This window comes from Staurois parvus, unplaced genomic scaffold (genome assembly GCF_062004578.1).
Source record: "Staurois parvus isolate SC_StPar_1 unplaced genomic scaffold, SC_StPar_1.0 ptg000734l, whole genome shotgun sequence".
Taxonomy (NCBI): domain Eukaryota; kingdom Metazoa; phylum Chordata; class Amphibia; order Anura; family Ranidae; genus Staurois; species Staurois parvus.
In genome coordinates this window covers 2451250-2473761 of record NW_028318530.1, presented here as the reverse complement: position 1 = coordinate 2473761, position 22512 = coordinate 2451250, and the positions used below count along the sequence as shown (strand labels likewise).

General features: G+C 40.9%; 1 protein-coding gene across 1 annotated transcript; it reads left to right on the top strand.

Moving 5' to 3' along the window:
* Positions 1-1774: 1774 nt before the first annotated feature.
* Positions 1775-22028, top strand: CHRNA9 (cholinergic receptor nicotinic alpha 9 subunit). The gene is made up of 5 exons (XM_089653994.1): positions 1775-1841; positions 7547-7692; positions 15184-15338; positions 17160-17692; positions 21445-22028. Exons 1-5 carry the CDS (start codon positions 1775-1777, stop codon positions 22026-22028), a joined length of 1485 nt encoding a protein of 494 aa, XP_089510120.1.
* Positions 22029-22512: the final 484 nt, after the last annotated feature.

The following is a 22512-nucleotide window of genomic DNA, read 5'->3' as shown; positions in this document are numbered from 1 at the left end:
GTCTTTTCATCAATTTTGGAGGGATGTCCAGTTCTTGGTAATGTCGCTGTTGCACCATATTTTCTCCACTTGATGATGACTGTCTTCACTGTGTTCCATGGTATATCTAATGCCCTGGAAATTCTTTTGTACCCTTCTCCTGACTGATACCTTTTAACAATGAGATCCCGCTGATGCTTTGGAAGCTCTCTGCGCACCATGGCTTTTGCTGTAGGATGAAACTAAGAAAATGTCAGGAATGGCCTACCAGAACAGCTGAACTTTATTTGGGGTTAATCAGAGGCACTTTAAATGATGGCAGGTGTGTACTGACTCCTATTTAACATGATTTTGTGTGTGATTGCTTAATTCTAAACACAGCTACATCCCCAGTTATAAGAGGGTGTGCACACTTATGCAACCACATTATTTTAGTTTTTTATGTTTACTCCCCCCCTAAAAGATTTCATATTGTTTTTCAATTGAGTTGTACAGTTTAAAGGTCACATTAAAGGTGGAAATAGTTCTGAAATTATTTATCTTTGACTAATTTTTTTACATCACAGAAACCTGTCATTTTAACAGGGGTGTGTGGACTTTTTATGTCCACTGTATCACAGTGCTTAAATACATTTTGGGGGTGCTATAGCAAACCCACGCACCTCCATGACATTGCCACTGCAAGATATAGTTAATACAAGGTGGAAGGTGTAGGGATTACACAGATAAGTTTATGAATAGTCTCTGGCGATCAATATGTTGGCATCAATGCTCACTGTATAGTCTTCTTAAGCAAATTGTTTTGAAAAGTTCCTTACCTGTCATTCTGCAGACAATATTAAGCTGCTGCCTCACACTAAGCAGTAGAGTTGTCAGCCTGCCATGCAAGCTCCTTCAGTTGACTGTTGAACTGCCTATCTGACAGACCTGATAGCAGCCCAATGGCCAACTGATGGAACAGTACAGTGGGCTGACAACGCTGCTGCTTATAGCAAGGCATTGGCTTAGCATTGTCAGCCTGCTACAGGAAGTGCTGTTAATGATAAGCTCTCCAGGTAAGGAACTTTGCAACAGATTCACAAAAATTGTTTGCTTAAGAAAACTGTATAGAGTGAGACATAATGTCAGACAGACTGAAAAATAGATTTTGGGTTTACATACATTTAAATAATTTAATTATACATTCTTAGATTGTAAGCTCCCAGGATCAGGCCCTCCTAACCCTCTTGTATTGAACTGTATTGTTGCTGTATTGTCTCCCGTTATATTGTAAAGCACTGAGCAAACTGTTGGCACTATATAACTCCGGTATAATAATAATAATAATCAGTAAACATTACCATACCAAACTGTCTTTTTGCTCGTATACTTAACATATACTCTATCGGAGGGTGCAGGACAAGTGGGTTGGCTTTAAAATTGCATGAAAACCTTAATTTCAGTCGCTGGGTGTAATGCATTCTTTATTAGCCATTAAAAAAAGGCATGTACTTTCAGCGATACACCGTCTCACTGAACAGGTTGAAACAGTAGAACATGGTGGTTGCTAGTATACTCGTTATCACTGAACCATGACACTATCAGATCACCTTTTGTAGACTGGTTGCTCAACACCATATCAGTTTCTCTTTGGCTATAAAGCACTTCATGTTCTTGTACATCTCGATCATAAATTGGATACCCGGAAAAACTGCATTTCCTTGAGAACTATTTCAGCATCTTTCATCTTTTCATCAAAATTGTTTTGAGTGAACAATTCATCTGCTAAATTGTCTTCTCTACTTTACCATACAAGATGAAGACATGTTTATCAGCAATTTGTGGTTTAACATGGCTTTTCTCTACAGTTTTGGACCTGAAAGGTGAGATCAGTTACTGGAAATTATTCAATCTGCTATGTGACCTTGACCAGCTAATGACCAACTTGTGAAATTTTTGAGAAGCATGAACTGGTATGAGTTGTGACAAGAGACATCTCTCTTTTATAATTGATAACGAAGTGAGATATATAATATGTTTAAAATTGTAAATATGGCATGAAAATGTAACAAAATTATAATTTAATAGAGATTTACATGATAGAAGGTGTGAATGTGGAATATTAATTATACACAGTTGGGAAGTGCATGGCTAACCTTCTATGTACCGGTGTATCACTGTTTCCAAATTCCAAGTGTAGCAAAATGGTTTACTATACCTCTGAGAGATATCTGTGGAATATTAAAATATATATATTCAACAGCTTTTGAAGCTTATATAATCCATACACAGAAGATTAATGCCTGGTTCACACTACATGCGTTTCAGTTGCGTTTTTTCTGCATCCAAAATGCACAGAAAGTAGGTTATATGGTTGTCAATGTCATAGTTCACATCAGTGCTTGCAGTTCCAGTGTGTCCTGGGTGCAGAAAAAAAAAAAAGAGAACAGGCTGCATTTTTTCTGCACAGAACTCACTAGAATGTACATGTCCCTATTTAAACTGAAGAAGAGAGAGGAAAAAATGAACTGTAATGCATAAAAAACACATTGAAACGCATCAAAAACGCGCCAAAAATGCATAACATATGCGCATGCAAAAACGCATCCGGAACACATCTGGACTGTGTTTCTTTAGTGTGAACCGGCCCTTAAAGATAATCTCCAGGCATATATAAAACATACATATTAATGCAGCTCTGTGTTCATTAAGCATCATTAAATTTTTTTATTTTTCAAAAAGAAATTAGTGGAAATACCTGAATTTTAAATTGTATCAGCCTTGTCCATGTACAGCAGAGCTCAGAACGGTGGAGAGAGAAGCCGCCTAAAGGAACCAATCAGAAGAGCTCTTATGCACACAAAGGGACATATCGACAGGAGGAGAGAGCAGAGTGACAGAGAGATAAGCTCACCAGTCTGCTGATTCTGCCCATTTAGGAGGGACAAGACATGTTACTTAAAGTGGAACTTCACTCTCTCAATCAACATTGACTATTTGTAATCCTTATGCTGCTAGCATTAGTAAATAGATTGGATAGTATATCATATTCACTTGTTTTAAACTTTTTTTTTTTTTTTTTTAATATTTCTTCAGTTACTTCCTGGTTTCCATGTCTAGGCAAATGATGTCATACATCCCAGGAGTCTTTATGAGGGGAGAGAGAGAGTTCTCAGCTCAGCCAACGCCTGAGCTAAGGGCAGGTGGATTCCAGGAAGTAAATACTACATGAATCATCTGCCCTTACTCAAGATGGCCACTGCCAGACTTGCCAGGGGGTGTTTTTCAAAATGATTTCTTACCAAAATAAAGCATGGAGACATGGATGGATGGGTGAGTTTGCTTTGAATTTTAACAATGAGTTAAATAGCATTTTTGGTTTGTGGTGCTCAGATACAGTGAAGTTCCACTTTAACTACAGCACAGAAAAATTAGGTCCTTCCAGACAGGGCTATGCTATGTGGCAAAGCTATGGATGAACATAAATACAGACATATTTTACAGGTAAGCTGTTTGCCTGGAGCTCAGCTTTGAAAGAGGTGCTTTGGAAGTTATGGGACACACCTAGAGCCAAATTGAATGATTACAATTATTCATGTTTCATGCTGTGTTTTTCATTTTGTGTTTTGCATTTAGGACTAAGCAGTGATTGATGCAGGATCAAATGAAATAAAAAACAGCCCATTGCTTTCATTCCCACATAAATGAATAGCAAAAATGTGCTATTAATAGTAGGGCTGTTTGATGACTATAGTTTGATGGATGTAGTGACACATATGTGCACTTTCTCATTCCCATGAAACATGCTTAAAGTGTAAGTTCACCTTTTCACAAAAAATGAACACCCTCCCTGTCCCTGCCCCCGCTACACTTACCTTCATGGGTGATTAGCTGTCACTGTCCATGCAGCTGGGGCAGCGATCCAAGCATTTGAAAGCCACACCCTTCTTCTTTCCTTAGACTGGCCATACACTATACAATTTTTTGCCCAATTTTGTGGTGCAAGGGCCTGCCTAAATTGGATACAATTGAAAGTGTTGTTTAGGTTTGACCTCATATTATATGGTTTTTGGTAAATCTAAAGCAAATTTCCCAAGAAAATTGTGGAATGTATGGCCAGCCTTACTGCTTCGGGGACATATCAGAGAGATCACGGTCATGTGCTTTGCAACCAAACCTATAGCTCTGCAATTAGCAAACCTCATGCTCCCTGCTGATTGAATAGCTCTAGTTCTGAGTGCTTCCACACAGGGAACAAGGGCCCTTAGCTTCAGCACTGTCAGGGGACAGGCTTTCCTACTCAAGTTTGTGGCTGCATTAAAATACTGTAAGACTTTACATATCTATTATTTTAATGCACCTGGAATGTATTTAGCAGATCTACATTGAAAGTTTAGTTGGGTTTCAGAACATTTCTAGAATTCATTAGATATTCAGAAAGTTCCACATAACAACTTTGCATTAAAATCAAGTCAAGTGAGTTTCCAGTAGAATGTTGAATGGGATGATGCTTGGATCCCTCCCTCCCTGTGCTAGCCCTGTCATCTGTGCCAGTGCGCACAAAAACACCAGCATACACAATACCAATGCCCTGATCACCACCATACCACCACCCTGATCACTGCCATACCCCACACCAGCACCCTGATCACCGCCATACTCCATACCACCACCCTGATCACTGCCATACCCCACACCAGCGCCCTGATCACCACCATACTCCATACCAACACCCTGATCACTGCCATACCCCACACCAGTGCCCTGATCACCCCCATACTCCATACCAACACCTTGATCACTGCCATATGCCATACCAGCATCCTGATCACCGCTATATGCCATACCAGCATCCTGATTAACCCCCATACACTATAGCAGCATTCTGATCACTGTCAAAGCCCATACCAGCTTCCTGATCACTGCCATACCTTATGCTAATGTCCTGATTACCTCCATACCAGCTTCCTGATCACCACTGTACCTCACACCAGCATCCTGATCACTGCCATACTCCATACCAGAGTTCTGATCACCACCATCCCCCATACCAGTGTCCTGATCACCCCTATACTCCATACCAGCATCCTGATCATTGCCATACCAGCATCTTGATCACCGCCATACTTCATTCTAATTTCCTGATCATAACCATACCCCATACCAACATCCTGATCATTGCCATACATCATACAGGCAGCTGGCATTTTAGGGACTCAACTCATTGATTTTCAGATAAATATCCCACAGTTTGTTGACTCTATAGCGTTCATACAGACTAAATAATATACACTGTTTTGGGTTATTTTTACCCCCAAAATGTAGCAGAATACATTTTGGCGAAAATGTAAAAAACAAATATTTGCAAAATTTTATAACAAAAACTAAGCAACAAATGATTTTTTTTAAAAAAAACTTCATATTTTAATATTTATATAGCAATAAATAAAAAACCCAGTGGTGATCAAATACCACCAAAATAAAGCTCAATCTGTCTAAAAAAATTATAAAAATTTCATATGGGTACAGTGTTGCGTGACTGAGTAATTGTCACTCAAAGTGTGATAGTGTTGAAAGCTGAAAATTGGCCTGGACTGGAAAGGGGTGAAAGTGTCTGGACTTGAAGTGGTTAAACAGAATTTCTACAATGTATACAGCAGCCATTATCAACCAGGGTTTCATGGAACCGTAAAGTGGTTGTAAAAATGTATTCTATGCATGAAGGTGTAGCGCTACCCCTGCAGGAGCCACTCATGTCTTGCTTAGGCTTTCTAGATTTCCTACCGCAGCCAAGCACACCGCATTTCCTTAGTCAGGTGCACGCAACTTCCGCTCATTACTCCAATGATCAGTATAGGGGTTGTAGTTTTTTTTGGAATTTTTTTCTTTTTTTGTAACTGGGATAGGGAAGGGATATAGTAGGATACTCCAAATCAAACTATGTACAATTAAGGACAGCTTTCGCAAAGTGGAACTGTGTAGCAGACTGTGCAAAAATGGAGCAAAGTCCCTCTGTAGATATGCAGACATAGTGGACAATTGCTCATCTGGACACCTGCTGGAGTCCCCTCTAGCTTTTACTGAGCAGCAGGCTATATAGATCCCGAGGTCCATGTTCCATATAGAATAGTCTGTACTCACAAGGCCCTTGCTGCACGTCACCTTCCTTCGTGATACCAGACAGGATCTATACACATCCCACTCAGTCAGCTCTGAAGCGCCCTGGGTTTCAGCATTCTGGTCTTCGGGTCACTCACCCGAGGCTTCCTGGCAGCATGAGCCAGGGAGGCAGCCGCCTCCCTGGCTGGAACTCCTTTCTTACAGGAGGAGGAAGAACCCAGATCACACGTGCTCACTGAATATAAATACTAGTATCCAGCATTCTCAGGGGCACCACTCCCTGTAATTGGCTGGAACTCCATCCATATTCATGCTGCTGACATGCATGGGTCACTCCTGTTCACCCAGAACCTTCCAAGGTCTCCTGGATAAAGAGAAGCCAATCACAGCAGCAGCACTGTGAGCCTTACAGAATCTCTGACTAAACAATTGTAGCTTTCTGTTAAGCAGAGAAGCTGCTGTTTTACCTATCAGTCTTCTGTTAAACAGGAAACCATACTATACTAAACTAGACTATGTACATCCTAGCAACCTACCTAGGAGGGTGCTACAAAGCTAAAAAACCTTCAGTATACAGCTTCCCAATCCAGTGCTGTGCATGGGAGCTGCTGCTGTCCCAGCTCTTTGCTTCCTCATTGGCCCAGAGACAGCAGCAGGAACCATTGGCTCCTGCTGATGTCAATCACAGCCAGTGGGAAGGGACTAGGGGTGGGGCTGAGCCCCGTGTCTTATGGACACACAGAGCGGGGCTTGGGAGTGGGGCTTGGGAGCGAACACGCAAGAGTGCAACCATAGCGAGCATCTTGCTATGGTGGCACTCAGCAGGGGGGAGTCAACCAGAGTGCAGGAGGGTGACCCAAGAAGAGGAGGATTGAGGCTGCTCTGTGCAAAACCCTTGAACACAGCAGGTAAGTATAAAATGTATTACTTTAAGGTTTCTCTAGAGATTGCTAGGGGTGCCTGCATAGTTCCAGGGCCAGCACCACTTGGAAGAGCCAGCAGCATGCCACCGATGATCTTTTTAGCTGTCTGTAAGGGAGGTATTCTGACCACCACTCTAAGGCTCCATGTACAGGAGCCTACCCTGACAGCCGGCTGTGGGAAAATGCAAATCGTTGCAAAATCGCTGCAGTACCGCGATTTTGCAGCGGTTTTTCATTTTCCCGCGGTCGACAGTCAAAACGTTCCTATCCTGAACGCGATTCTTCCACTTTCAGGAAAGGAAGGTTTAACCTCACCTAAACGAGGCAGCTCCTAAACTCTGCTAAGAGCCTATGTGTACATGGACACTTTATGGAGTTAAGTTTAGGGGCTGCTCGTGTACATGGGGTCTAAGGATTTGTGTTTAGTAACAGCTCCCTTAGACTTGCAAATTATTTTGGGGGTTTACTTGAGTTGAAAAGGTTGAGAAAGGCTGGTATACAGTATAGTGTAATTTTTTTACTATCCTTTATTTATGTCTGTTAAGGGGTGGAATCAGCAAAAGGAAAATATGCACAGATGTTATTTCGGGATCTGTTTGAGGAATATTCCAATGCCCTGAGACCAGTGGAAGATACTGACCGAGCATTGAATGTTACCCTGCAAATTACACTTTCTCAGATTAAAGACATTGTGAGTATACTGAATGAAATTAACAATTTTTAACGTTGTATTAGGATGCCCACAGATAACTTTCACCTCTTTCTGGCTATTTGGGGCTGGAATGAAGAATATTTCTATATCTATAGGCCCTCCTCATATGTGGCAGATATTGCTCAGCTTTCTTAGTGGGAAAGTCAATAGACTAGAAATACTCTCTCCCTTAAAGTGTTACTAAACCCACAACAGTAAAATCAGTCTGTATATGAAGTAAAGCATGCTTGTTATACTCACTGTGGAACCTAAGAAGTTAATCATCTGCATTGTGTAAAAATGCTGTTTGATCATGACTTCTCTGATCCTTCCCTTCTTCCAGTGTCCCCCTTTTATCTTCTGATAAGACATATCATGTGGAGACACTCTGCACATGATTAGTTTGGTGTGTATTGCTAGAGAGGTTTTTTTTTCTTGGAAGAGTGGATGTGATTAGCACAGGGCCAATCAGCACTTTCCAGACAGAGGTAAGTGGTTCTGCATCCTTCTACAGCAGAATGAAAACTCCTCCTACAAGCTTTAACCAGTGCTCTGCTGGACACTGATAGAAGTCACAAGACTGCTCTAACTGCTGATGATAAAATGTATTTAGCAGTTTATATTTACTAAAATAATTTAATTTCCATGTTCTGTGTACTGTGGGAGACCAGATATAGTGAATGCAGGGTCCTGGGTTTAGTAACACTTTAGGGTACAAGCTCATTTGCCTCATGAGATCATACACATTTGCACTAACCTTTTATAAAGCTGATCTTTTATTAAGACAATAATTTGACAGCAGGATCGTGTCTGATCTGGAGATTGGATCATGAGGCATGTGACATCTGGGGAATGGGTTTACGTTAGTGACACTATATAGATTTACCCCTCTAATACTTGGGTGCAACTCTACATCCAAACTCCTATACCTGTTTTAATACCCCTGCTACGGGAAGCTGCACAGGTCAAACACCCCACAGGGCATTAACCCTACAATACCCATCTGTTAACCCATAAACAACAATCACAAGTAACATTTTAGGTACCTGCCTACACTCCCCCAAACCTAAACATAGTATGCCCTTGTACTATAAACAATAAAAAGGCTGCCAGTCACTACAATGAAACATTTCTGGACATTTTGAAGCCATGAGGAAAAAAAATGTTTTCCCTGTTGTTTTCTGGGAAAAATTGAAAAACAATCAGTGTGGAGTAGTTTTACAAATTGAACGTCATTTTGTTACACTGGGAAGGTGAAAATGCAGTGTATATAAATGTATTATGCTTGAAATAAAAGTACAGCTTATTCACTAAATTAACAAAACTGGCTTTTTTTAAATGGTATTTTTTTTTTACAAATGGAATATCAAGGACTGTATGCATAAAGAACATTTCAACTATACATGAGATTAGGTAAACACCCCCCTTTTCTTCATATTAATTTAAAAGCTTCCTGCCAATATGTATTTTCAGTTATTGACAATGCTGATCCAGAAGCATATATATTGCTCTTTGAAGAGTCTGATCAATGTTCTCCTGATTGTCAGGTGTCATTTTGCCTATAAACAAGGTATTGTATATTTTTGTGAAGTAGTGGTTTGCAACACTTACTTGAAGATACCGCTGGTGAAGAAACACTTTGTGATGTTCTAGAACAGGGGTGGGCAAACTTTTTGACTTGAGGGCCGCAATGGGTTCATATATTGGACCCGGGGGCCGGACCAAGAGTAGATGAATGATGTGTATGTGTCATCCATAGTAAGTATAGTAATATTCCCCCATAGTAAGCATAGTAATTAATCCCCCATATAGTAATTCATCCCCCATAGTAATTCATCCCCCATAGTAATTCATCCCCCATATAGTAATTCACCCCCCATAGTAATTCATCCCCCATATAGTAATTCATCCCCCATAGTAATTCATCCCCCATAGTAATTCATCTCCCATATAGTAATTCATCCCCCATAGTAATTCATCCCCCATATAGTAATTCATCCCCCATAGTAATTCATCCCCCATAGTAATTCATCCCCCATAGTAATTCGTCCCCCATATAGTAATTCGTCCCCCATATAGTAATTCATCCCCCATAGTAATTCATCCCCCATATAGTAATTCATCCCCCATAGTAATTCATCCCCCATAGTAATTCATCCCCCATAGTAATTCATCCCCCATATAGTAATTATTCCCCATATAGTAATTCATCCCCCATAGTAATTCATCCCCCCTATAGTAATTCATCCCCCCTATAGTAATTCATCCCCCATAGTAATTCATCCCCCATATAGTAATTCATCCCCCATAGTAATTCATCCCCCATATAGTAATTCACCCCCATATAGTAATTCATCCCCCATAGTAATTCATCCCCCTATAGTAATTCATCCCCCATAGTAATTCATCCCCCATATAGTAATTCATCCCCCATAGTAATTCATCCCCCATATAGTAATTCATCCCCCCTATAGTAATTCATCCCCCATATTAAGTCCCCAAGTCCCCCCTGTGTCAATTCACTTACCTTTGCTCCGCGCGTTCCTCTCGCCGTGTTCCCGCGCTGTTCCCGTGTAGCATGAAAATCTGTCTCCTATGAGGATCTGTCCCCCTCGACGTATCTGCGCATGTGCCAGTTTCAGGCATTAGCAGCCGATCGGCGATCTCCGGCACATGCGCAGATACGTCGAGGGGGACAGTTCCTCATAGGAGATAGATTTTCATGCTACACCGGTCTTCAGGGCGGACTGTGAGAGGAGCCTAGCGGGAGCCTAGCTCCGCGGGCCAGATTAAAAGGTCCGCCGGGCTGTATACGGCCCGCGGGCCGTATACGGCCCGCGGGCCGTAGTTTGCTCATTGCTGTTCTAGAAGCTACTAGCACTTTCATTATGGTCCTCATCATTTCATTCCAAGTATATTTTAGTGTCTTTAGGGCACCTCTGGCATGCCAGGATGTGTTTTGTCATCCTTGTAGCAATATTTGCAAATTGCAGCTTTGCTCTCAGCAGAAATTGCACTGTGGAAAGTTTTCCAAACTCTTGAGGTTGTTCTCACCATTTTACTGAGAGGAGGAAAAGAAAAAACAAATTTACTGACCAGACTATAGGGAAATATTATGCTGTGATGGTGAACATAGTAGGGTTGCACCGATACTGATACCTTTGAAGTGCGATTTGAGCACATATAAAATGAATAGGCTCAAATCGCACTGCAAACTGCATGTGATTTCAACAGGAATCTGGTGCGATTCCTGTCCGAATCACATGCGGCTTCCCTATGGGTGTGTTGCGATTTGAGCCATACAAAATTAATGGGTCAAAATGCACTGTAAATCGCACAGGCTTGGCCAGGATCGGCATTTGAGCAGATGACACACACCAGGCTCCCGGTACTAATCCTCCAGTGATCCTTCCCTTGGTGATCCTCGGCTGCTTTGCCTACCATGATTGACTCCCCACAAATCCTGGGATTCCCCCAGTACGATTGGTGAGTGTGTTTGCCCTTATGCTGACCAGGAAAGGTTGAGAAGAGGTGGATGCCTCCAACATCCAAGATGATGCCTAGTCGGCTCTCCCACAACGTGCACCACACCAACCCACAAAGCACCAGGGCAAAGAGGCTCCCAGGGATATGCTGTATTATGCCCAGTGGCTAGCAGGACAGTATGATCCTTCCTCGACGGGGGGGCTGCTCACACAGAGTGACCTGTATCCTCCCACACAGACCTCTTTGAAACAGCACAGGTCTCTGATTCTGGGGAAGGGGGGCTGGATGAAGGGGACACAGAGTAGCCCACCCTTTGTGAGATCCTGAAAGCAGTTAATAAATATGCTGCCTCAGTTGGCAAATCACACTCCACCCACAGGGAAAGCGCATGTGATTCAGAAAGGAATCGCACAACATTCCTGTTCAAATTGCATGTGATTCTTTGCAATGCAACTTGAGCCCATTCATTTTGTATGGGCTCAAATCACACCGCAAAAGGTATTGGTACTTGGCATCGGTGAGTATTTGATCAAATGTATCAGTACTCATACTCGCTGGTAAAAAAAAAAAAATTGGTATTGGTGCAACCCTAATTAACAGAAATCCTTTAAAAGGTTATAAAGATAAATTAATTTGTCAGACAAATGTACCCTCTTACTTCTCAATGAAGGCCTGAGAGGACTGAAACGATCATTTTCTGTATCTCAACAATCACCCAACTGAAGATGAGCCCACAAGCAAACTAAACTAACCACGGCACCATCTGCCTGTAGTTTGATTGTTCTCCCTGTGTATACGTGGGTTTCCTCTGGGTACTCCGGTTTCCTTTAACACTCCAAAGACATGCTGGTAGGATAATTGGATCCTGTCTAAATTGGCCCTAGTATGTGTATGTATGAATGTGAGTTAAGGACCTTAGATTGTACACCCCTTGAGGGTTAGGGACTGGTGTGAATGTACTGTATATATATATATGTAAAAGAGCTGAATAAATTAACGGCGCTATATAAGTACCTGAAATAAATAAATAAACTAGAGCCTTTCCCCTGCAGTGCCTCCTAGTGGCATAAATGCATACTTCTCTTGTCTGAAAACTGCATTGAGAAGTACAGTGTTACTTGAATTGTATTCCAGGATTTGCTTGTCTTCAGCTGAGAGAATTTGCAATAATTTAAGACTTTACATAAAGTCTCAGAAATCTTTTATTAAGGTCTTCATGTTATCTAGTTTGAATATCAGGTCATAGATACATTATTATTGTAAAAGAACATATTCCACACTTCTTTCATTTCCAATTTTTCTGAAAAAAAACTGGTTTGAAAAAAAAAATAGTTTTTCACAAATTTTCTGTTTTTTTCCCAGACCTTCCCATCTCTCAGTACACACTCACAATAACATAACAGACACAATACTATCAATGTAGAGTAATAGGTGCAAGACTGAAATATGTAACACTTTACAATCCTTTACCTCCAGCAACAGTGCTGGTCACACTGGTCAGAGGCGTTCTTGCTCCGCCACCTGTTGTGGTGGCCCTCCAACACATCCAGTGCCTTGTCGCTGCACTGTGCAAGTGTGGGTTGTTCACCCCAACGTCTCCCAACGTGAATGGCAAGGTGAATTGGACAGCTCAGGCAGAGTATCTGATCCTCCATCCTGGATAGATGACTCCTGTAATGAAGTAATAACAACGGAGATGGCTATGACCTATCCTGCACCATAAAGTCTATGCTCCGCTGTAAAATGGAACTGGGCTAACATGGGTTGCAGATCAATGAGGTTTACTTCAGGACACACAGGAGGCTCTGGAAAAACACTTACTCCAGTGGATTCCCCACACACTGACTTAACCCCTTGCAGCTTGAGGAATTAGCATGCTTGACCAATCTGTTTCGACAGGGGCCAGGGGGATCAAAGGCCGATGTCTCTGATACTTGTGCTGTGACATCCACATAGATAGACTCCAACACAGCCTTGGCATCTCCTTCCTAATTTAAGTTTCTGGGTTCCTCCACTAGGTTAGTGCCTCAAAGTGGAATGTCTGACCACCATGTCCAAGCATCCACCTGACCCTCCGACATTGTGGGCATAAAGGGCGTAGCATCTCTCAGTTTCCATAATGGCACATGGCAAAGTCTTGCGTGGCTCTGAAACAAATGTGGTATCAAGTTCTTTGGGTACCGGCTCCAGTCAGGGTAGCATCTACAGTAACTGCTGATGAAACATGGTGATGTAGCCTCTGGCTTCCCCTTCATGTGTTTTCCAGGACACTTCCACACCAAAGCATTTTATATAGCCCTTCCTGTTGAAAACAGCCAATCACTAGAGATTACATCATCTGATCTGATAGCCATAGATGGATCAAAATTTGGCCTGTCCCTAGTGATCCAGATGAATTTCGATCCATTTAATGGCCAGCTTTAGATGCAACACTACTTTCCTCTGTGTATGGTTCTTCTTACTCCCACAAACAGTCTCTAAACTTCTCTGGCCCAACCTCTATCAGCTTAAATACACCTGCTATGGGAAGTGGCACAGGACAAAATGATACACACACTACAGCACAGGAGCCTTACAATACCCAGGTGATAACCCATAAACAATAATCTCCATTAACATTTTAGGCACCTGCCTACAAACATAAGAGAACCTTTGCCCAATTAGGCTGCAAACATATTTCTGTATGCTTCCCCTCATGCCTCCTTCCCTAGTCTGCTCTCACTGTCAATGGCTGGGATGGATTTTACCCCAAGATGTCCAGTACCTGCAGAGATATCCCTTCACTCTACTTAGGCACAGGCAAATAAAGCAAAACTTCTCAATATGAATGATTGTTCTGTCATCTGAAGTTGCAGACTAACTTATCAGATGTTTTCTATCCAGATGCAACTCCTCTTTTCTTTCTTACTTAAGGCAAACTGTAGCCTTGAAGTTTTTTTCAGATATACTTGTGAAAGAGATCTACTTAATATCATCAGTATTATCTAAGCATCTTGTGCTTAAGTAGTTGTAAGCCCTTACATATACCCAGTTTAATCACTGGCCTCAGATGATACACAGAGATTTAAAAAACCCTCCTACAGAAGTTGTGCCTATTTATCTGCAGTCTTCTCTCTATATTAATTCAAAGTCCAGACTTTACAAAGCTTGTCTGAGCTGTCAGAAAAAAATGGGCCAAGAGATGAAATTATGCACTACAGAGCTTAGTGAGGATAACTATGAGAGCTGATTGGAGGGAAGGGACACGTCCTTCTCACACAGCTCACAAGAATACAGTTGAGGCTGTCAATCTGTTGGAGCTGCCTCCCCTGTCACCTTTTATCTCTTGTGGCAGAACAACTTGTCAGAAGTGACTCATAAAGATAGCAGTAGACTGCAGCAGAAATTACACTTAATTCTCTGGATGGGGACCAGTACACATTATAGAGGGATATGCTTTGTTCATATTTCTGAGGTTTACAACCACATTAAAACCTTTCTTCTGTGCTTAATTATCTATGAACATGGGGCAGATATTTAAAGTGTTACTAAACCCACAGCAGTAAAATCAGTCTGTATATGAAGGAAAGCATGCTTGATATACTCACTGTGGAACCTAAGGGGTTAATCCTCTGCATTGTGTAAAAATGCTGTTTGATCCTGACTGCTCCAGACAGAGGTCAGGAGTTCTGCATCCTCCTGGAGCAGAAAGAAAACTCCTCCTACAAGCTTTAACCAGTGCTTGGCTGGACACTGATAGAAGTCATAAGACTGTTCTATCTGCTGCTGAGAAAAGGTATTTAGTAGTATATATTTACTAAAGTAATTACAATTCCATGTTCTGTGTACTGTGAGAGACCAGATATAGTGAATGCAGGGTTCTGGGTTTAGTAACACTTTAATCCTATTTTCGTACTGCTGATCTAAAGCATTATACTTTCTAGTTTTGCCTAGACTGGAAGCTAGGGTGATTTTGATTTATAAATTTGTAACTTTAAATGTTAATTAAAATTCCTTTTTTTACAGGATGAAAGGAATCAGATATTGACAGCATACTTGTGGATTAGGCAAAGCTGGTATGATGCATACCTGACGTGGAACAAAGATGACTATGATGGTCTAGATTCTATCCGTATCCCAAGCAACATGGTATGGAGACCAGATATTGTGCTCTATAACAAGTAGGTAGAAAGGTCTGAGAAACTATATACCTTTTTTTTCTTTGGTTGCAGTATATTGTTATTATGCTGGCAAAGCTGACACTTTTTTATAGAAAATAATGTGCAAAAAGTATATGATTTGGATAGAGGAAATCAATGTCCTACGCTGTTGACAGTTTGTGTAATATAACTGTGTATTACCAACATTACAAACATGGGCTTCTGTATGTAAAAATGATACTAAAGCAGATTAAACAATTATCAGGATGTTGGTAAATGTATCTATAAGCCACTGGCAAGTCAAATGAATGTATGTGTCAGCCAGTTGAGTGCTATACGAATATCTGGAAAATAGCTTACCTTCGCTAATTAACATACCTTTGCAATGTGAATATTTTGTACCAATTTAGTAAACCATTCCCATTGTGTCCAGCCTTGCATTGCACCAGACAAAAGGTAATTTCCAGAAGCATAACTATAGCCATAGCAGCCAACGTGGGGATTGGAGGGTGACTCAATATGGAGGATGCATAGGAACTCAGTGTACATCTAAAGGTAACACGCATTCAGTACTGTATCATTATCCCTCATCTTCTGAAGTCTCCATTCTAGAAGAGCTGATTGTCAGATGCACAGGACCATGCAAGTCACAGATCTTCTTTCCTCCCATCTGAGAGTAGATTTATTGACTTCAAATCTTCATTTCACCCTGGCCAGTTTTCTGATATTAAATGACATTGTAACAGCAATACAAAGAGTAGTTATTGACAATCCAATGCGAAGTTACTTAAAAGTCCCCTTTCTTGTTGCGAGTGCTGCTTGTCTGCTCCAACATGGCCTGAAGAAGGAGCACATGCTCCACAACGCGTCGCCATCTTTGATCGTCAGTTTCGGTTGTTGACATCACTTCCGCCCTTCGTGCTGCATTCCACGATGACCAGGAACCATTACTGGTGACCATCCCTATTGCTACATATACCTAAGATCATTCCTCCTTTTGTGAGTGCTATTGTTATTTGTTTATTAAATTGGTTTTTATAATACTATACCCAGGTGGTGCTTGTTTTTTCCCTTCCTTGTCCGCTGGCCTTCTTATTCCACATCTTCCTGGATTCCCAGCATGCTTTGCGGTTTCCCCTATGCTGTTTTCTTTCAATTGTCTAAGGACTACATATCCCATGGTATCTTGGTGCCTGTAAACTGTGATTCCTGTACTGACTCCGCCTCCTGAAACTCCTCCTCTCAGCACCTCTGTAGTCACGAAGGCAGGCTCTGTGAATTCTGTGACAGCAGTACCTATACCTATTATACAGGATTGATATAGCGTCAGTTTTCTCAACAGAGACAATACAGCAACGATACAATTTAATACACGGGGCTAGGAGGGCTCTGCTCCTCGGAGTTTGCTGTCTAATACACATGGTATAGTGAATATGTGCAGTTTTCAAGGATCTAAATGCGTGGAATTATATGTAAAGTAAGTTTACACACTTCAAGATCATCGAGATTAAAAGGAGTAGGCTACACATAATTGAAATATACAAACGAATATATTATTGTACATTTTGACCAGAGATTAAACCCTGTATGCCTACAAGGCCTTTCAGAGGCTGATCAATCCAAGAGTATCTTCTAATGTAAAAAGTCATTTAAGGTCATATTTATCACTATATCATACTTATGTTTTTCTTATGTGTTTTTGTAAGAGTTTGGTACTATAAACTGTAGAGCTATATTTTATGTTACCTTATACCATATCTGCTTAGTTCATTCCATAGCACAATGGTGACTCTCCGAACATTTTACCTCCCGTTAATTTTTTTCAATGCTTTCAATTCTCAGGGCAGATGATGAATTTTCAGAACCCGCAAATACAAATGTTGTTCTGCGTTATGATGGCAAGATCACATGGGATTCCCCAGCTATCACCAAGAGCTCCTGTGTTGTGGATGTCTCCTATTTTCCATTTGATAAGCAGCAATGTAATCTAACCTTTGGTTCCTGGACCTACAATGGTAATCAGGTGGATATAATAAATGCTATGGACACAGGAGATCTGTCGGATTTTGTGGAAAATGTGGAATGGGAAATGCAAGGCATGCCGGCAGTGAAGAATGTCATTACATACGGCTGCTGCTCCGAGCCGTACCCTGATATCACCTTCACTCTGATTCTCAAGAGGAGATCTTCTTTCTACATTTTCAACTTGCTAATCCCGTGTGTGATGATATCCTTCCTGGCTCCATTAGGATTCTACCTCCCTGCAGACTCTGGGGAAAAAGTATCTCTGGGAGTCACTGTACTCTTGGCTCTGACTGTCTTTCAATTGATGGTAGCAGAAAGCATGCCTCCTTCTGAAAGTGTGCCATTAATAGGTAAGTATGTTTCTGTCAGCACATAGATAATAGATAATAAAAAATAGCATAAAGGATATGTATAGGACTCTGGTGTATGAATTCCACATAATCCTGCTCTTGGAAGGTCCTCCACAATGCGACTCCTGCTGTGGGTGACACCACTACTTTTTAAAGCTGCTGATGCCTTGTCTTACAAATACCTGTCCCATAAACTGTAACTTGACAACTATTGAAACACTGAGGGCCGGGTCACAGTATAGAAACGCAGTCAAGATGCGGTTTTGCATGCCCGTTTTTGACACGTTCAGTGCATTTTTCATGTATTCCAGTTCATTTTTTCCTCTCTTTTTTTCTTCAATTTAAATAGGGACATGTGAATTCCAGTGCGGTTTTTGGTGCATTCCAGTGCTTTTATGATGCGTTTTACCGCGTTCAGTACAGTTCTGTGCAGAAAAAATGCAGCATGATCTACTTTTTTTTCTGCAACTGGAACGCACTGGAACTGCAAGTACTGAAGTGAACTATGACATTGACAACCATCTAAGCTATGTTTTGTGCATTTTGGATGCAGAAAAAAAGCAACTGAAACACATGTAGTGTGAACTGGCCCTGAAAGAAGAAATCCATCCAAAACGTTTTTTCTAGTTCTGGAAACATTGAGAAGAGTTAGAGCCACGGTCAGGTTTTTTATTGCTTGTTTTCTCTGTATTGGGGAGAGCCACCCTGGTTACCACTGTGAACAGGACAAAAAGTGAAAGTAATTAAAAAATGTTGGAACTTGCACCAGAACAGAAGTATAATAATAAATGACTTAAAGGATAAGTTCACCTTTGGGAACATGTTACATGGTCCGCCTGTTTTTACAGGCTGAGGGCCGGGTCACAGTATAGAAACGCAGTCAAGATGCGGTTTTGCATGCCCGTTTTTGACACGTTCAGTGCATTTTTCATGTATTCCAGTTCATTTTTTCCTCTCTTTTTTTCTTCAATTTAAATAGGGACATGTGAATTCCAGTGCGGTTTTTGGTGCATTCCAGTGCTTTTATGATGCGTTTTACCGCGTTCAGTACAGTTCTGTGCAGAAAAAATGCAGCATGATCTACTTTTTTTTCTGCAACTGGAACGCACTGGAACTGCAAGTACTGAAGTGAACTATGACATTGACAACCATCTAAGCTATGTTTTGTGCATTTTGGATGCAGAAAAAAAGCAACTGAAACACATGTAGTGTGAACTGGCCCTGAAAGAAGAAATCCATCCAAAACGTTTTTTCTAGTTCTGGAAACATTGAGAAGAGTTAGAGCCACGGTCAGGTTTTTTATTGCTTGTTTTCTCTGTATTGGGGAGAGCCACCCTGGTTACCACTGTGAACAGGACAAAAAGTGAAAGTAATTAAAAAATGTTGGAACTTGCACCAGAACAGAAGTATAATAATAAATGACTTAAAGGATAAGTTCACCTTTGGGAACATGTTACATGGTCCGCCTGTTTTTAGGGTGGAACATGTAACATGTTCCCATAGCTGCAGCAGCCCCCTCTCCCTTTGACAGATAGTACAGGGAAACTTCTCCCCATACTATCTGTCAGATTTGGATACAGTGCATCTGCCTCACTCATTCGCGGACTTCTGTGACTGATTGCACTGCAAGTCCCAAAAGCCTTAGCGGCTATCGGCTCGTAGTTTTCAATAAACTACCACAGCGCTGTGGAGCGCCGTGTTAGTTCATTGAAGCTTCCTGTCAGTATATCTGCTTGCTTGTATATGCAATACAGCAAGCAGATATTCTGACAGGTCTGCAGGAGACCTGCATGGCATCAATGATCTACTTATCATTGGTTCAATGCTTTCCAGGCTCCTTTAGACAAAAATAATATATGTATTTTTTTTTACCTGCAAAAGAATGTGCATTTATTATTTTTGTCCAAAAAGTGAACTTATCCTTCAACAGTACTGGCTGTCATATTAAAGGCTTTGGACATATTTTTATATCCTTTTTCTCAGGTCTTTTGACAGCTCTTTTGTGATCCCCATGGCTCAGTGTTTAACCCGCTCAGTGCATCCACATGAGAGCTAACAAACTCATTGACTATTTATATACAGACACCAATTTAAAAGCCACAGATGTGGGAAATTAATCTTTAATTGCCTTTTTAACCTGTGTTTGTCACCTTGCGTGTGTGTACCAAGGCCAAACATTTCAGGGTTTGTAAAGTTTTGATCAGTGCCATTTGGGTGATTTCTGTTATCTTTATGATTTAAAAAGGAGTCAAACTACTTTGTGATAATAAATGGCTTCATATGATCACTATCCTTATATAAAAAACATTTTTTTGGCATGATCAGTCATATTTTCATTATCAATGCCAAAATTTTATGATTTCTTCCAGAGTATGCAAACGTTTGAACACACCTGTATATGAAGATTATAAATAATATAGTAAGTAAATAATACCTGATTAGAGCAAGAAGGCTGTGACTATATAAAACACATGACAGGGCTATGGGCTAGGAGTATGACAGCCTCTGCATTAGGGCCCAGTGGAACCTGCAACACCTTTATTAAGTGTTCTTGCATGGCAAGACCACTTACTGTTATCTCACATATATATTCTTATTATTATAGCCAAATTTACCACCCTAACTCCTCCCACATTTTTTACACTACATAGACAGTAATATACCGAAACGTGCAGATTGTTCCCGATTGGTGTGCTATTACTTTGTGGAATGTTTCACCGAATGGTTCACGAAATATCAGCGTTTTTGTGGTGAAATTGGTCCCATAGGAATGAATGGCGGAATGTTCAAAACTAGAGTGGGAGCTGACAAAAGCTAGAGTGTGAGCTGAAAAATCAGGACATGATTTCTAAACTGCCACCACTCCCTCATTTTCAAGCCCACCTACACAAATCTTATATCAAAATGTTCATCTATCCCTGCTGCCACTAAAAATGTCCACGGCTAAGCCATAGTCCTGATAGTTTTCACAATATGACCATTTGTTTGCAACTCACGCCACCCATTGACATTCATTGAAACTCCACTCTAGCCACCTCAAATTTGAAGGCCAATTTCTAAACTGCGACTGTGCCTTTTTAATATTTCAGAGACCTACTATGCATCAAAATGTAGGTCTGGGTCTTGTGATTCTCACAATATAAAGCTCTTCGGTGTAGGATTTAAAATTTTTAAACTACAGCCGTTTTAAGAAGGCAACCGCCAGTGAAGTGAGCAAGTTGGATCAGTTTGTTTTTAACCGCTCTTCTCTGCCCTTGCTGTAGAGTGAGTTGCCATAGGAACAGTTACTCCAGCCACTCCAACCACACAACAGTTACTCAAGCCACTCCACCCAGTTACTCCGCCCACTCTAGTTGTAGACTACTGGTGGAGGCAAGAACACTACACACAATTTCCCCAGAAATTGTAGCTTTTCTAGTTACTTAACTGAAGTCTTACCTTTGCATAGCGACTGTTATAAAGTGATTGGTCCAGCCATATACTGTATGATAACACCTAATTTTCTTCTCACATAGCTGTCCTGGAAGATGATTAAGGAAATTCAGGAAAAAAAGTTGATTTCAGAATAAGCATTAAGCAAACACATGAACATATTGTAGAAATGTTTTATGTATGTGTTACATAAAACATATTTATATACACAGAATAAGTCTAATTGCATATTTATATTTTATAGGTATGTTATGAAATTACATCATACTACGTATCTACATCATAAATACTGTATATTTTACTGTTTTTATCTACTTTAGGTAAGTACTATATAGCGACAATGACAATGGTTACAGCCTCAACAGCGCTGACTATCATCATTATGAACATTCACCTATGTGGGGCAGAAGCAAAGCCCATCCCTCACTGGGCGAGGGTTGTCATACTTGACTACATGTCCAAGATATTTTTTGTTTATGATGTGGGAGAAAACTGCACCAGTTCCCAGGAAGAAAGTGACACTATTTCACAGGACAGTGTTCATTCCTATGATGACTATAAAAAGGAACAGGATTTTCATGACACTTTAAAGCATCCACTCTCTGAGGCAGGTGACTTTTTCTGTGACATGGACATCCATGCTAACCTAAATGGCCAAGGTGCTGGGGACAAGGCAGGTCAGTGTAACATCCCCCATCATCTGTACTGTCATCATTGCATCCATTACAGACTTCTGGCAAGTAACATTGAATACATCACTAACTGGTACCGTGAGCAGAAATCCATCAGCCTTAAAGGAATTGAGTGGAAGAAAGTGGCCAAGGTGATGGACCGCTTCTTTATGTGGGTCTTCTTTACCATGGTCTTTTTTATGAGTATTTTAATTATTGCAAAAGCTGTGTAGTGTGAGGTATGTTTGGTCACTATTGAGTAGCTGAACAGCTTACAGATATGTTGACTTTTTTCTTTTGATGGAAGTGGAAATTCACTTAACCTTGACCCACATGTTTGTTTCAGTGCAGTGATATTGGCCTTTTTTTCCAGTTTGACCTACAATTAGTATGTGGGCCTTGAGTCAAAGAATGCAGTTTATGTCAGAGGCCTTCAAAGAAGACCTTTGCTTCATGATAGACTTCATTTAAAGCAGAAACTTAGACTAATCTGAAGCTGATTTAGTCACACCTTTCCCAAGTGCTGCTAAAATCTGTGTACTGCTTACCTAGCAGAAGGTCCAGGTTCTCTCCACCTGTTCACAGCTATGGCAGCAGCAGGACATTTGTCCTTGATCAAAGGACAGTTTATGTGTTCATGCAAAACCACTGATTGACTAACTCTACCTGTACTCAGATAAGTAAACAAATGCAGAATTTGTTGCTCCCGAGGTAGTA